Source organism: Salvia hispanica, chromosome 3, assembly GCF_029641045.1.
Source record: "Salvia hispanica isolate PSC_SH4W2 chromosome 3, Shi_PSC_v1, whole genome shotgun sequence".
NCBI classification, from domain to species: Eukaryota; Viridiplantae; Streptophyta; class Magnoliopsida; order Lamiales; family Lamiaceae; genus Salvia; species Salvia hispanica.
The window spans coordinates 14,993,017-15,009,718 of record NC_142694.1 but is presented as its reverse complement, the minus strand read 5'-3'; the positions used below and the strand labels follow the sequence as shown (position 1 = coordinate 15,009,718).

The window sequence follows — 16,702 nt, the reverse complement described above, 5'->3', positions numbered from 1 at the left end:
GGACGGAGGGAGTACATGAATGTCATTAGCGTTTTTCTCATTATTAGAATAAAATATGGTTTCCCTTCACAAATTTTTTAACTAAAAAATATTTGATTCAATTGAATAATTCAAATGGATCGATTTACATCAACATTGTAATATCTTTTATATTAGGTATATGGATAAATTTATTTAAAAAAACACCTAGAGTTTCAATTGGTTAAGAAAAATAGATCTTTTACATTTATTTTTTTCTTGATTGAATTGGTATTGATCTAACTTGCAACAAGTACATCCGTTGGAGGAATATTTTGTGTCATGAAAATTGTGAAGATTGACCTACCAAAATGTATCAGAGATGATTAATTGAATGACAATTTAGTGTTATATAATGAAAGATCTATTTCCACTATTGTTTTTAATGAAAAAATCTTAAAATGTTTCAAGATTTGGATACTCGTAAATGTAAAATGTTACTACAACCAACCGATACTAATGCTAATATTTTTTTTTATTTAAAAAAACATTGATATTTAATTTTTTTTATAAATTTTATGTCGTCCCCCATTTTCGGACTTTTGGATCTGTCACAGTAAATTCCACCTTTACAACTCTTCATTAAACTATATAGCCATTTTGCTATTACATTCTGGTCTTTCGTTAAAGGCATGTTGCAAAGTAGATTTCTCTTAATAAGTTTCCTAACTAGCTAGAACGAAAGTAATACTACTCACGATAATTATTGATATATTATCATGGATAACCCAATTAATATATAAATTTTTGGACCACACTTATATCCAGTGGCGTAGCCAGAAATTTTCGAATGGGGGGCCCGAATTTCTTATAGATAATTACTTAATTTTTTTGGTGTAATATAGTCCAAAGCCGATGAGGCATAGCCACATAAACAATAGGAGGAATCGATAAGAGAACATATAGTAAAAATAATTAAAATATGAACAATAGAAACTATAAAAAGAGAAAATCATCAAAACCTATCAATAAAATTAACGATGCTATATATGTTATTTTTCACATATTTATGAGGTTAAAGGATAATTTTATTCTTAGATATATGTATGTTTTTAAATTTTAAATGAAAGAGAATAGATATAAATATACTCCCTTCATCTCCGATTAAGAGTCACACTTTTTCATTTCGGTCCGTCCCCAATTAAGAGTCACACCTCATTCTTAACCACTAACTCACTTCACTCACATTTTATTATAAAACTTAATAGAGAATTAAACATAAAAGAGAAATACATATAAAAAATGCAAGACAATCCGACCTTAACTGGTTTCGATCTCTGGACTCGCAGATGGTAGGCGAACAAAGGATCCAGCTGAGCTAGAAGCATATTTGAACATAGCTTTATACATATATAATATATAGGGTAATTGTAAAATGGCTGAGGGGCCCAAGGGCCCCCCAGCCCCAGCGTGGCTCCGCCACTGCTTATATCTGTAACAACTTCACTCAGAAACGCATCTAAAGGATCAATTATGGGCCATACTTAAATACTTCAAAAAAATACAAATCATCCGATCTTTTATAAAAGGGATATTGGCATTTAATATCACGATACTTTTAAAAAGTTGGGTTTTCCCACGAATTTTAAAATTGACAAATAATATCACAAACTTTACCATGTGTTTGTTTTTTTCCCATGAATGAAAAAATTCCCACAAATAATATTATGATACCGATTTTTTTCCTTAATTTCTCGACAACAATTTTGAAAGTTTCAAGTTTTTCAATCTTTGAAGATAGTTTTTCTTGAAGCACACCCTCCAAAATTGTTCTTCAATCTATTAAAATAACATGAATTATTTCATTCGTGGGAAAAAACAAACCCGGGGTAAAGTTCGTGATATTATTTGCCAATTTTAAAGTTCGTGGGAAAAACCCAACTTTTTGAAAGTTTTGTGATATTAGATGTCAATATCCCATAATAAAAAAATAAAATATTCAACAGCATTGTATGCGTCGACTCATAGGCCCGCGAGTAGACGGAAGAGCGCCGCATGAGGGGGAGAGGGGTGGCACGCTTTCTCAAGAATTGGCTCCCCATCATGCATCGATCTCTAGTACAAGACAAAGGAGCTTAGACATCAATGTATGAGATACCGAGTTCGAGCCCTCTTAACCTCAGTTGTAATTTCCTCATTTCTTAGGAGTTTATATATAATAAAAAGGAAACTGTTTAAAAAAAAGAAAAAAGACAAAGACGTCTCGTCTCGTCTCGACCAGATGGAGATAAAGTAGTGAAATCTTCTCTATGAAATTCCCTTAAACTTACAAATCTAATTGTTTTATTTACTTGTTTAATTACTTAAACTTACAAATCTTCTCTATGAAATTCCCTTAAACTACAAATCTTCTCTATGAAATTCCCTTAAACTACAAATCTTCTCTATGAAATTCTTTTTTTTTCTAATTGTTTTAATTACTTGTTTAATTACTTAAACTTACAAATCTTCTCTATGAAATTCCCTTAAACTACAAATCTTCTCTATGAAATTCTTTTTTTTCTAATTGTTCTGTTTACTTGTTTAATTACTTTATTTAGTTTTAAAAATCAACCAAATCTATTTCCCAGTCCGTAAACTTATTCCATGTGTTTCAATATCATGTGCTTACATAATAGCTATACTATTTCTGTTTTGTTTACTTACAAATAATTATAGTGCTAATAAAAAGTGCATTAGATGGTGGACAAAATCAACGTTGAAGCTCGTTTGATGTTTTCTACGCATGAGAAGATGACGAGGTCCGTCTCTTCCCATTCGGTTCTGGGGGTGCCAAATTTATGATGATGTATGATGAAACTCCCCTGCTTCCGACGGCATAACCTGATTTTGTAAATTATGATCATAAATAAAATGAAAATATATTAAAAAATTTATATTATAGTTATTTTTAGAAAACTAATTTGAAATTTGCGTGCTCTCCTTATATCAAAATTAAAACAAAAACTATTTAAATTTAGCATGTTACAATTTTTTAAGCAACTCATTTCATTTAAAGAAACGTTTTAACTTTTAAATAATTGATTGCACTTATAATTTAAAAGAATATGAACACGGTAGTATCTTTCAGAAACATTTCAACATCATTGTTCTTGTTACAAAGACGTTTTATAATATATTAATATTATAATATTATTTACTTTTTCAAAGCTGAATCTTCTTTCCCAGTCCCCAGCAACCCGATAACCACCTCTGCTCTGTATACTACTTCTAGGTGTTTTTCATTCATTCACCGTTTAAACAAATGTTCCACAATAATAGAGGTATTTCATTTTATACACTTATTTTGAGAAAATGATACTTCCTCCATCCTGGAGTATTAGACTCACTTATTTTGGACACATGATTTAAGGAATTGATATTTAAATAGTTAAAGTGAAGAGAGTAAAGTATGAGAGAGGGAAAAAGTAGGGGAGAGAAGAGAGAAAAAAGTAGGTGGAGAATAAAATAGGATAAATACTTTTTGCTAAAAAAGGAAACGAGTCTAATATGTTGGGACATCCCAAAAAGGAAAGTTGGTCTAATACCTTGGGACGAAGGGAGTATTAAATAGTTAAAGTGGAGAGAGAGTAAAGTAAGAGAGAGAATAATGTAGAGAAGAGTTTTATCTACAACATTCTCTCTCCTACTTTACTTTTTCTCCACTTTAACTATTTATAATTATTTTTTCAAAATGAGTGTGCAAAATGAAATGTCTCTATTACTATGGAACGGAGGGAGTATTTTAATTCGACACTGATATTAAGAAATTATTTAAATTTTTGAAAAAAAGCGAAAGAAAAAAAAATTACTGGAATATAAATACTATTTATGGTACTCCTTTCGTCCCAGCGTAAGTGAGATATACTACATCCATCCACAACAAATAGTCTTATTTTGTCATTTTGGAATATCCACAAAAATAATCTCATTTTTACAAATGGAAAGTGTCCTATCTCTCATATTTTACTCGTCTTTCTCTCTTACTTTAGTAATCTTTTATTAAAACTCGTGGCGGTCCCAAATGAGACTATTTTTGGTGGAAGAAGAGATCCTTTTTGGATTATCTCAATCTAAGTGATACTCCTACTTTTTAATCCGAATTATCATCGTGGCGGTCCCAAATGAGACTCGTGGTGGACCTGGCCGTTCCAAATGAGACTATGTTTTTTTTTTTTGGCAATAATCCTAATTATCCTCTTATCTCTCATACTTTATTTTTACTAGCATTACTTTATTCTACTTTTTCATTTTTCTATTTTATTCTCTCTCGTATTTTGTTACTAGTATAATTTAATTCACCAAAAATCACTGCCTAATTTCTTATGCAGAAATGGAAACGTCTCAATTAGGCTGAGATGAAGAGAGTACTACTCCTTCCGTCCCACAAAGTTTGTATCAATTTGACTTAGCGCAGATTTTAAGAAATTGTTTGACTTTTTATTAAATGGAGTTGTATAGTAAAATAAGAGTCCCACATAGAAGAGATTGATGAGTGTATTCAATGCCTATTTTTCTGTAAGATTCTAAGTGGGACGGACGAAAATGGTAAAATAGGACAAACTTTGTGGAACGGGAGTATTAGTTTTAGAATAAATTGTGAGTTGTAATATAAGACAAACTTTGTGGGACGGGAGTATTAGTTTTAGAAGAAATTGTGAGTGAAGTATGTGAGATCCGCATACCAAAAATAGAAAAAAGATAAATGAATTTTTAAACTTGTGAACATCTCAAAATAATAAATGAATCTTCAAAACAGATATTTAAATCGTTCAGGGAGCGAGTTATATTACGAAAATTTGTCCCAATTTTCCATTTCCGTCTGTCCCCCAAAATTTGTCCCATTTCACTTTTACCATTTTTGGTAGTGACCCCATATTCCGCTAACTCATTCCTACTCACATTTTATTATAAAACTAATACTTTAAAAGTAGGAACCACAATCCACTAACTTTTTCAACTCACTTTTCATTACATTTCTTAAAACCCGTGCCCGGTCAAACCGGGACGAATTTTCGTGGACGGAGGGAGTATAACACATATACTACTATATATGGTCTTTAAAACCTAGTTGTGTTCATAACACACTTATGGGTTTAGAGTGCATTTTAGAGATGGGTGAGGAAACTCAAAGCGTACCCATAGCTCACCGCAGTCTTAAAAAGGAAGAGAAACCTCACAGCGTTTGCATCCAAGCTCCGTGGCGCATGCTCTACAGAGTGCCAGAGCACGTGCGACGCGGGAAGAATCACATTTACGAGCCACAAGTTGTTCCCCTCGGCCCATACCACCACCGCGGCCATCCACAACGGAAACTGGTGGACCCACTCAAGAACGAGCTCCGTGATTTAGTCTGCGGAGACGCCAACCGCAGACTCTCCCTCCTGACCAAAATCCATGAACGGATAGACGAAATCCGCCATTTCTACGGCGGAGCAGATGGCTACACCGACAAAGAATTGGCTGAAATGATGCTTCGCGACGCCTGCTTCCTCATCGGCTACATGATTGGAGGCGACTGTTACACCCTAATCTGCCGACGCCTCGGAATGTCCGGGAATCTGCTCATGTACGGAGATGTGAGAATGCTGGAGAATCAGATTCCGTTTTGGCTCATCTCGTTAATACACCCTCATCCCCATTCGTTGCTGTGCGACTACATGAACCTCATTGTTTTCGGGGATAACAGCATAACGCCACATATTCCATGGGGAAATAATGAAGGAAGAGAGCCTATTGTTTTCGGTGGTTACAAAAGGATCACACAACTTCCGTGGGAAAACGGAAAAGGAGAAGAGCCTCTTCACCTTCTAGAAGCTTCACGCCGCACCCTCCTCAGCCTCGCTGGCAACCAAGAAAATTGGGTAATAATGAAGGAAAGCTCGAGAACCGTGTGGAAAATGGTGAACAGTCCGTTTCGGTCGGTAACAGATCTGAAGGCAAAGGGCATTCATTTCCGGCGAAGCTCAAGTTGCTTGACGGACATCAAGTTCGCCTCCTTCGCCTTCTACTCTGAGCTCCGGCTTCCGTCCTTCTACCTCACCGACAACACCAAAGTATACTTCTCCAATATCATCGCGTTCGAGATGTCGCTGTTGGACATAATTTTATCATCATATATTCAAAAATACATAATTGAATATAAATAAAGCAAGATCTTCGAACATCATGTATTTCACGTAAAACCATAAACATAATGGATCGAAAACTTACCTTTATGATCCATAACGGAAGCGATTGGGGAAGACGGAGAACTTCCTCGGACTTTCTTTGGTGTAGTAGCGCAACTCCAACTCCAAGGATTTGTTTCTCTCTCTTTCCCTCGTTTATGTGTTCTCTTAATGTGTGTGATTTGATGGGATCCCACACTTGTATTTATAGGCAGAGAGAGGACAAACCCTAATTATAAAATATTAAAGCCCTTTCCATCAAAGTGGCTATTTTATTAGGACGTTTCTTTTTGACCAAGTAATACCAAAATCAAATTAAATAATTGATCATGATAATTTGATTTGATTTTGTTAGTCAATAACATAATTAACGTCAAATTCATGACAATCAAAACCATATATATTCTTGACTAAATTAATGCTAATCAAGACATATAAATATCCCAATTTCCTTAATAGCAATATACTACTAGGAAACATATAATATTAGTCAACAATTAATGACTAACTAGGAAACATCCCATTTAAATCAATATATTCAATTGATAGCTAATTAATTAGGGAAAATTGTGTCTTATACCAAGTTAATGTATTATATTAAAAATCCAATTCTATTTAGGATTCTATCACATGTCACATATGTGAGACATAAAACTTACATTCTCCCACTTGGCGAACATGTGGGACACAAAGTTTTCGATTCTCCCACTTGTCACACGTGATAGAGCCACAGTAAAATAGATATAATAAACATAAGGCGCGCATAATATTGGACTTTATAAATATTTTCATTATTGGCAAACATAAGTATTATATTAGAGGAACTACTAATGAGAGTCATGGCGGGCATATATCATTCAATCGACATAGTTCCTTCCATGTACCACATCACCAATATCCACTCTAATATAATCTATAAGTGACACCGCGTCCGTAATTGTCTTATTTCAAGACCCCTGCATTAATACTAAAAACGTACATATGCATATCAAATAATAAGTATATGCAGGAAAAGTAGAAACAACTTTATTGAATTCAAAATATCTATAACTTAAGTGTCTGAACCAACATGGAAACATAAAGGTTAGACGTTTCCATACCCAAGACCCATTATGTTAACTTATTCCATAAATGTCTTAGGCGGTAACGCCTTAGTCAACGGGTCAACACTATAAGCTGTGTGCTTATACATTCTATAGATATTATTTGTTCCTGAACTTCATCTTTCATGACAAGAAAATTTAATTCCATGTGTTTAGCTCCTTTGAATACTTGTCATTCTTAAAGAAAGATTCGATTGCATTATTATCACAATACATTTCAAGGGCTTGGATATTAAGGAGACAATACCAAGACCTGAAATAAAATTTTGCAATCATTAATGCTTCAAAGCAAGCCATAAATTTAGCTTTAATGGAAATCCAATCATTTCTAGTTGATCAGATTTCCTTAATAATCTTTTGTTCCCTTTAAGTATCTCATTATTATCTTTGCAGCTCTCCAATGTTTAATGTCAGGGTTACTTTGGTAACGACCTAACAATTTGAAGCGCAAAGCTTACATACTTGAGCATGCATCAAACTTCCCACGATAGATGCATAAAAAATATTTTTCATCTCATTCTGTTCTTATTCAGTTTTTGGACATTGATTCAAACTGAATTTGTCACCTTTATGAATTGGAACAACACTTGGAGAACATGCACTCATGCCGTATCTCTCTAAAAGATTTGATCTATGTGGCTTTTATGAGACAATCCAAGAGTCCACGTGATTGATCACAAGATATTTCTATCCTATGACATAGGATGTCTCATACATATCTTTTATGTTGAAATTTTTAGAGAGATAATTTTAGTGTCATGTAGTAATCCAATGTCACTACTAGCAAGCAATATATCATCAACATACAAAACCAAAAATATGAACTTGCTCCCACTAACCTTGAGGTATATGCACCGATCAACAGTGTTCTCTTTAAAACCAAAAGCAGTAATAGTGTCATGGAATTTAAAATACCATTGTCGAGAAGCCTGTTTCAGTCCATAAATTGATCTTAAGTTTGAAGACTAAATGTTCATTCCCTTTTCTTAATGAAGCCTTCAGGTTGTTCCATGTAGACTTCTTCTTCCAAATCATCATTTAGAAAAGTAATTTTCACATCCATTTAATGTAGTTCCAAGTCAAAATGGGCTACAAGTGCCAAAATGATTCTAAGTGAGCCCTTCTTTGATACTTAAGAGAAAGGCTATTTACAATCAATGCTATCTTTTCTGAGTATAACCTTTGGCAACAAGTTTGACTTTAAATCGTTAGATGAAACCATTTATGTCGAATTTGGTCATGAAGACCCAATTACACCCAATACACTTTTGTTTATCGGGTAATTCGACAAGGTCCCAGACTTTAATCCATAGATTTTAACTCATCTATCATGCATCAATCCATTTAGTAGAATTATTACACTTAATGGCTAGTGAACATGAAACTGGATCATTACGTATTCCTATATCACATTCGGATTCTTGGAGATATGCCACATAGTCATCAGAAATGGCACTTCTGTAGATGCTTCTTCCACACCCATGTTCAATGACTTTGGCATCATCATTAAGTGGTTGGTCATTCAAATATTGTTAGGCTGTTCAACAATATTTGCCACACTTAATTCTTGAGGAAATGAGGGAAGAAGGTTATACCCTTATTTCATTAATGACCATATTATGAGTGTTAAAACTCCCACTGATCTCACCATTCTCAAAGAATCATATATTTCCAGTTTCCACAATTCCCATGCTATCATTAGGACAATAAAACCTATACCCTTTGGATTTTTCTGGTAACCCATAAAATAACCAATAATTGTCTAAAATCCATTTTTTTTCTTTCTGCGAAGAGTATACTCTAGTTTCCACTGAACAACCCTAAACATGAAGGTGCTGCAAACTGGGTTTTCTACCTGCCCAAAGTTCATAATAGAGTCTTTGGTACAACCTTACTAGAAACCCGGTTTAATACATAAATAGTGGTTCTAAGAGCATAGATTCACAACATTATGGGTAAGGTAGAATTATCATGCTTCTAACCATTTCCATGAGAGTTCGGTTTCGTCTCTCAGCAACATCATTCTGCTGAGACGTACTTGGCATAGTATATTAAGCATAAATGCCATGCTTTTCTAAGTATTTGGCTAAAGGTCCATGTAATTGACTTATTTTAGTGGTACGACCATAAAATTCACCACCTCTATCGGATCGAATAATTTTCACCTTTCTATTTAATTACTTTTCAACCTCAGTCATAAAATGTTCAATTGTGCCTGAGATTTTTCTTGCAATAAATAAATCCATAACGCGAAAAAAATCGTCAATAAAGGTGATAAAATATTTTTATCCACCAAAAGTCGAGACATCAAAGGTCCGCAAATATTTGTATATATAATTTAAGGAGCTCATTGTTTCTTGTGGCATTTTTAGTATTGTGTTTGGTTTGTTCATTTAATACAATCCACACAAACTGTAATGCTTGTAAAGTATAGATTCGAATGAATATTATCCTTTATAAGCCTCTCAATTCTTTCACTAGAAATATGATCCAGTTCCTTTATGCCATAAGAATGATAAATTCGAATGAATATTATCCTTTAGATACTCCTTCAGTAGCAGTGTGAGCATGAGATGCACTCATTCCATACTTCTTCATCTTATGCTCCTCCTAGACCAATACGTTTCCCAATTCTTTAAGAGTCCACTAATCTTTTATAGTGAATCAATTTGGAATGGTCCAGATTGAGGAGGTAAGGAAATTAGGGTCAATTGGACAAGGAAATTCTCATTCACCTATAATCCTAACTTCAGCTCAGAAGAGATATTATTTATGTCCATCACATGCTCGTACATAGTCCGAGAACCATTATATTGCATGCTCATGAGATCCTTCATAAGTTTTCCTGCAATAGACTTTATATGCAGTTGTGAAGCGATTCTCAACATTCTGCAAATATTCTTTTGCAATGTCAACTGTAAACTTAGTCCTGTTAGATTTTTCCCTAGCATTATGGGTAATCAGCCAACTACTTTGATCATAAAATAATTGATTTATCATTCAACAGTGTTAGGTCCAAGTCCATTACTTCAAGAGTGAACTTAAGTTTCTCTTTCCATTCAAAGAAGTTAGTTCCAATAAATTGGGGAATGTTTGAGGTAAACATACTAGTAGCAAAAAATATATGTTTTTACATTATAGGAGCAATTAAGATCTGAATGCTCACATATAAAAGCTTTGAATAGTAACACGAACATTTATTTGAAAACCCATATCATGAGGCAATTATGAAAACTCCTTTGGGTAGTCTTCATACAATAACAAAAATCATGCTTTTAATATCCACATCTTAGTTCAATAATTGAGTAATAATAAATTGGCGTTACCTTTGGGTAATCGACACCAATTTAAATTATTAACTCCATTAGTGTTTATTATGTCACAAAGACTATTTCCTTTGGGAATCTAGACCTTATAACAAACAAACTATTTAGATAATGAATAGCCACAACAAGCATGATGATTAATTGCATACATAGATTTTCATATTAACTTGATTATAAACTCTTCTCATTTTACCTCACTTTGGTGATTGCAAAATAAACATAATATAATCAAGAATGTATAGCGATTAATTGCTTAAGCAGATTTTCACTTAATTTGATTATAAACTATTATTTTACCTCACTTTGGTGATTGTAAAATAAACATAATATAATCAAGAATGTATAGAGATTAATTGCTTAAACAAATTTTAATATGAGTTTGATTATAGACTCTTCTTATTTTGCCCCACTTTGGTGATTGCAAAATAAACATAATATAATCAAAATATATGTTAAAACGAGAATTGAATTATGTAATCATTCATTCCACCGTCTCGGTAGATTCATAATCATAAAACATTTAATTAAAATCTCAATTCATCAAGTTAAAATAAACGATATGCATAATGTGTTATATATACAAACACACGTGAATTCACCATATATATTTTTCACATATAATCATACAAAATAAGCAATCTTTAATTGATACACTAATTAAACAGTACAATTCACATACATATGCGAACAAAATTAAATAAACTAAATTACCGATTCCATCATATGTTTTCTCTCGGTTCATGTGGAAACAATTATTTCATTGAGACAGCCAATCAAAATATAGTTATTAGATTAGTCATGCGAATTCATTAAATACGTAATACATGAAAGGAATCAACTTTATTTGAAATCATAATCCATTAAATGTCGAAAGAGATTTAATTACCGAAACCAAATATACAAGAATACATAATTCTCAATTCATCAATAGTTTATTCAAATTGAAAAAACAAAAATTATGGTTTTTCAATAATACGAAAATACATGAGTTCTCAACCTGGCTCTGATACCACATGTTGGACATAATTTTATCATCATATATTCAAGAATACATAATTGAATATAAATAAAGCAAGATCTTCGAACATCATGTATTTCACGTAAAACCATAAACATAATGGATCGAAAACTTACCTTTATGATCCATAGCGGAAGCGATTGGGGAAGACGGAGAACTTCCTCGGACTTTCTTTGGTGTAGTAGCGCAACTCCAACTCCAAGGATTTGTTTCTCTCTCTTTCCCTCGTTTATGTGTTCTTTTAATGTGTGTGATTTGATGGGATCCCACACTTGTATTTATAGGCAGAGAGAGGACAAACCCTAATTATAAAATATTAAAGCCCTTTCCATCAAAGTGGCTATTTTATTAGGACGTTTCTTTTTGACCAAGTAATACCAAAATCAAATTAAATAATTGATCATGATAATTTGATTTGATTTTGTTAGTCAATAACATAATTAACGTCAAATTCATGACAATCAAAACCATATATATTCTTGACTAAATTAATGCTAATCAAGACATATAAATATCCCAATTTCCTTAATAGCAATATACTACTAGGAAACATATAATATTAGTCAACAATTAAACTAACTAGGAAACATCCCATTTAAATCAATATATTCAATTGATAGCTAATTAATTAGGGAAAATTGTGTCTTATACCAAGTTAATGTATTATATTAAAAATCCAATTCTATTTAGGATTCTATCACATGTCACATATGTGAGACATAAAACTTACAGTCGCCTGAGACACGCACAGACTTCGCGGTGACGACGTACTTCAACTTCATGAAAGCGCTGATCCACAATGCCAACGATGTGAAGGTGTTGCGGGAGAAGGGCATACTGTACGGCCTGCTGGCGAGCGATGAAGATGTGGTTGAGATATTTAAAAGCATTGATACGTATGGATACTCGAACCGGACACGTGGCCTTTTTCGTGACGTGAAGATGGGGATTGAGGAGCACTGCAACAGCAAAGTGAGGACGTGGACGGCCGATCTCATGAAGACCAATTTTCGGAGTCCGCGGACTGTTATAGCTCTTGCTACCGCCGCTTTTCTGATATGCCTCACTTTTCTACAAACCTACTTCACAATCTATCCATGTAAAAAATGAACACTGCCACTTGATTCCACTTTGTGTTGCTTTTTTGGGCTGCTGAATGTCACATGTCAATTAAGTACGTGTTTTTTTTTTCAGTTTCATCTTATGCATTATGTTCTATGTTCCCCAATATGAAAGTACAAAACTATTTTTAGCTAAACGGATATTTTTCCTAAAATAGGCTCCAACGTATCTTCAATTCAATTAATAGATTCCATGATTCGATCAATCCTATCTCAATAGTCTTCTAAATAAGATAAAATGAAATTAATTTTAAAATACCGTAAATTGGTAAGTGCCTACAGTCCCCGAAACTAAATATATTGAAGTGTTAAGGAGAAAAATATAACTCCATTCATCCCATATTGAGGGACATGCTTGGGACACATGGATAATGAATTTAGAAATTAAGTACTCCATCTGTTTCGTTCCATGTTAATAGAACCATTTTTCTAGTTTGGAAGTTGATAGCTGAGTCATTTTTATTTTTGGCAAAAAATAACACTCTCTTTTAATTTATTTTCTTCGTCTATCTTACTTTATTTACCATCCCTTTAACATACTATTCTTAATTTCTATGGCGAAAAGAAGAATCTCTATTTACAAGGAATAGTAATTAAAGTGAATAAAAATGAATAGAAAAAGTAAATTGGTTAAAATGTTTAATTTTTACCTAAAGAAGAAAGACCCTGAGAAAGGTTAGTACTATCTAATGCACATCAATTAGCGTAGAATATACCACAACAAAAACAAAATAACTTTATAGAGCATATATCTATATAAAAATTGAGTTGAGTGACAGGACTAATGATGGATGGTGGGTAGGGCTTTGACTTTTTTGAATGCTATGATTTCAGTCTTTGTTTAAGCTAAAACTAGTTATAATTATTTTAATCTTAATGTGAACGTGCGATCACAACTTTTATGACCCAGTGTGGTTTCCCTCGGCCTATTATACCATTACACCACAAAACCACCGCCTGACTCTACAACTGCAGCTGGTGGAGCCATTCGAGAAAGAGGTTCTTGACATGTTATGCCAAAGTGGCAAAGACAGAACCGTCCATTCTGTCGTAACTCGTAAAAGCATAAGAACTGAACCGGAACAGTCCGTTTTGGTCGGTGAACCAATGAGATTATGAGAGCAAGCCTAAAGATGTTTAAAACCATTGATACTTATGGATACTCAAACGACGAACTTTTATGTTATGTGAAGAACAGTATTGAGGAGAACTGCAACAATCAAGCGAGGACAAGGATGGCGGACCTCATCAACACCTAGTTTCGGAGCCCATGGAGTGTTATAGCTCTTGCCGCCGCCACTGTTCTAATAGGCCTCACTTTTCTTCAAACTTAGTATTTCCAACCCGAACAAAGTCTTTCATTCATTATATTCTCTTTGTCCCATTTCAAATGAAATATTTCCTAAAATAAAAATAAGATAACTTTTACTTGTTCCGCCCTTTTACTTTAATTTCTTTTCTTTAATTCACAAAATAACAATACATAAAATCTCATGATAAAAAATAAAAGGACACAATTTATTTTGAGTTAGTGGACTCATCCTCCACTAACTCAACAAATTCACACTTAACTACTCTCTCCCCAAAACTTGAAATCAATCAAGAAACTTTGATGCGGGCGTGATAAAATCCGCATGAGTGAGGTTTTGGGAATTGGGAGTATCTGCTGACGAATCAAAGGAGATTTGTGGAGAATTGCATGCCAACAAGGAAGAAATTGCAAGGAAGAATGAAAGATTGAGATGAAAAGAGGACCTAGTAAAAAACCTACTAGTACATATATTTGAGGTTGGTGCAACAGAAAAAAAAAATTTCGCCTATCGCTCACACAAATGTCCTGGCTAAATTGGGCTCTCTACAGTTATCACACTATCCCCCTTATTAGGCCCTAGACAAATAAAATAATCTGCCCACTAATGGCCTAAGTGACTATTTGGGTCGCAAGTACGGCCTGTCTCAAACTATTTGAATACACTTTACGATGTAAAACAAATCGCATAAGTACATTATCACAGTTTCAAAAATTAATAGCTAGTACTACATAAATGTACAATCTATCATGTTCATGCAAATATGCAATGCATGGTCTTTATCGTTTTTTTCATTGATTGATTGATTCACTCGTGTACCAAATTGAATGTACATTTACTTTTTTATCAATACTATCATTACTAACATTTTAGAAACATAATACAATGATAAAAAACAACGAACTCTAATGTAGTACTGTATGAATTAGAACTTATAAGAATTAAGACAATAAAACACAACTTAATTTGTAAGACGTTTCTCTTTTCCTAATAAGTCGGTAGTTTAAGTCATCAAAGGGGTCAAATGAGAACCATTCTACATCCTAAATATAGCTAAATTAATTTAATCAGATCCATATACACCTAGTTGAGATTGAAATACTGATCTTGTTCCGAGAGCTGAATGATCCTTTATTATCGAGCTAAAAAAAACTATAATCGTCCCTCCCTTTCTGTAGGGTTTGCGAAGAAACCCTAATCTCGATCACAAACCCTTCCTTTAGGGTTTGCAAAAAAAAACTTATATTTGTTACACTTCAGAATTTAACAATGTACTACACATAAAGAGTAACAAAAAAACCAATGTCCAGTTTGATTTTTTATTCATATTCTGAACACTGTCATTAAGACGTTGCTTTTACATACTCCCTCCGTCCCAAATCGTATTCCTTTTTAAGTTGTCCCAAGTTACTTGAGTCATTTCTTGTTTTGGCTAAAAACAAAACATTTAATTACACCAACTTTATTATTTCTTTTACTTTACTCTCTCATCTTTCTAGTATTACTTTATTCTCTCCTCTACTTTATTTTACTCATTAAACACAACTTTCTTAAATCTCATGTCGAAAAGAAACGCCTCAAGTAACGTGGAACGGAGGGAGGCCTATATTGGACCTGTTAGTTGCGGTTTTATTTTTGACTCAATCGCCAACTCACAACTTACAACTTACAACTCATGGGTACGTTCTCTTTCAATTTGTTAACATTAATCATTTAATTATTGGTTTACTAATCCAATTGATCAATAGTGATAATTTAATCAGGTTTACATTATTGATCCATTAGCGTAATGGCTAGTGGGTCGGAGTAGATATAGATGGGTTGACTAGTGGAAAATAAAGTTGAATATCTTGAAACCTTAACCATCCATTGAAGAATTCAAGAATGGAGTTAAGTAATGAGGGAAGCTTTTTCCAAGAAGGAGAGATTAATTAATTACTATACTTCATGACTTTATCAATGTGTGTTGGAGGATGGTGGGTACTGGCCTACTGGGTAACTGGGTTGAGTTGATTTTTTAGTAAATACTATGATTTCAGTCTTTGTTTAAACTAAACAATTATTTGAATATTAACATTTTCCCCACAAAAGTAATCTCACTTTCATAATATATACAATTACAATCAAGTAATCGATCTATTATTAATTGTCTATATAAACCAACATAACGGATTGAATTTACAAAGTAGTTTTGCTCGTACCAACTAAAAAACTTTTTCTATTATATATATAATTAATTGTGAAAATTAGTTTCATCATTTACTCTCTCCTTGTATTTATTGTATAAAAATAATCACTCCCCTGTCCATTAAATAGATTAACATGTGTTTTAATAAAAAAATAGTAAAATAAAAGAAAAAAAAATATAGGTAAAACATATGGGACATGAGGAGGAAAAATGGCAATGTATGAAAAAAGAATAAGTGGATAAATTAATATTTTCTTTGTCCACCATTTAAAAAGTCATTTTGCCATTCTGGGTTGTCCACCATTTATAAAACCATTTACTTTATTTCACTTTTAATATGCAGACCTCACATTTTCCTAATCTTTTACGCTTACAATACAATATAAAACTAACTAATGCTCCCTTTAAATGAGTTCCACGTTCTACTCACTTTTCTTCACAGAGTCAAACAATTTTTTAAAACTCATGT

At 33.1% G+C, this 16,702-nt stretch overlaps 1 protein-coding gene across 1 annotated transcript; it reads left to right on the top strand.

The window, feature by feature from the left end:
• The first annotated feature begins 5,111 nt into the window (after positions 1-5,111).
• LOC148930230 (uncharacterized) lies at positions 5,112-12,724 on the top strand. Its single transcript, XM_089066394.1, has 2 exons — positions 5,112-6,053; positions 12,347-12,724. The coding sequence occupies exons 1-2, from the start codon at positions 5,112-5,114 to the stop codon at positions 12,722-12,724; spliced, it is 1,320 nt and encodes a 439-aa protein (XP_088922520.1).
• Positions 12,725-16,702: the final 3,978 nt, after the last annotated feature.

Excerpts from the sequence above, each read along its gene's own strand:
- LOC148930230 (XM_089066394.1), top strand. The coding sequence starts at position 5,112 with ATGGGTGAGGAAACTCAAAGCGTACCCATAGCTCACCGCAGTCTTAAA. Across the intron at positions 6,054-12,346 it reads ACCTCACCGACAACACCAAA|TCGCCTGAGACACGCACAGA; the intron begins GTATACTTCTCC and ends TAAAACTTACAG.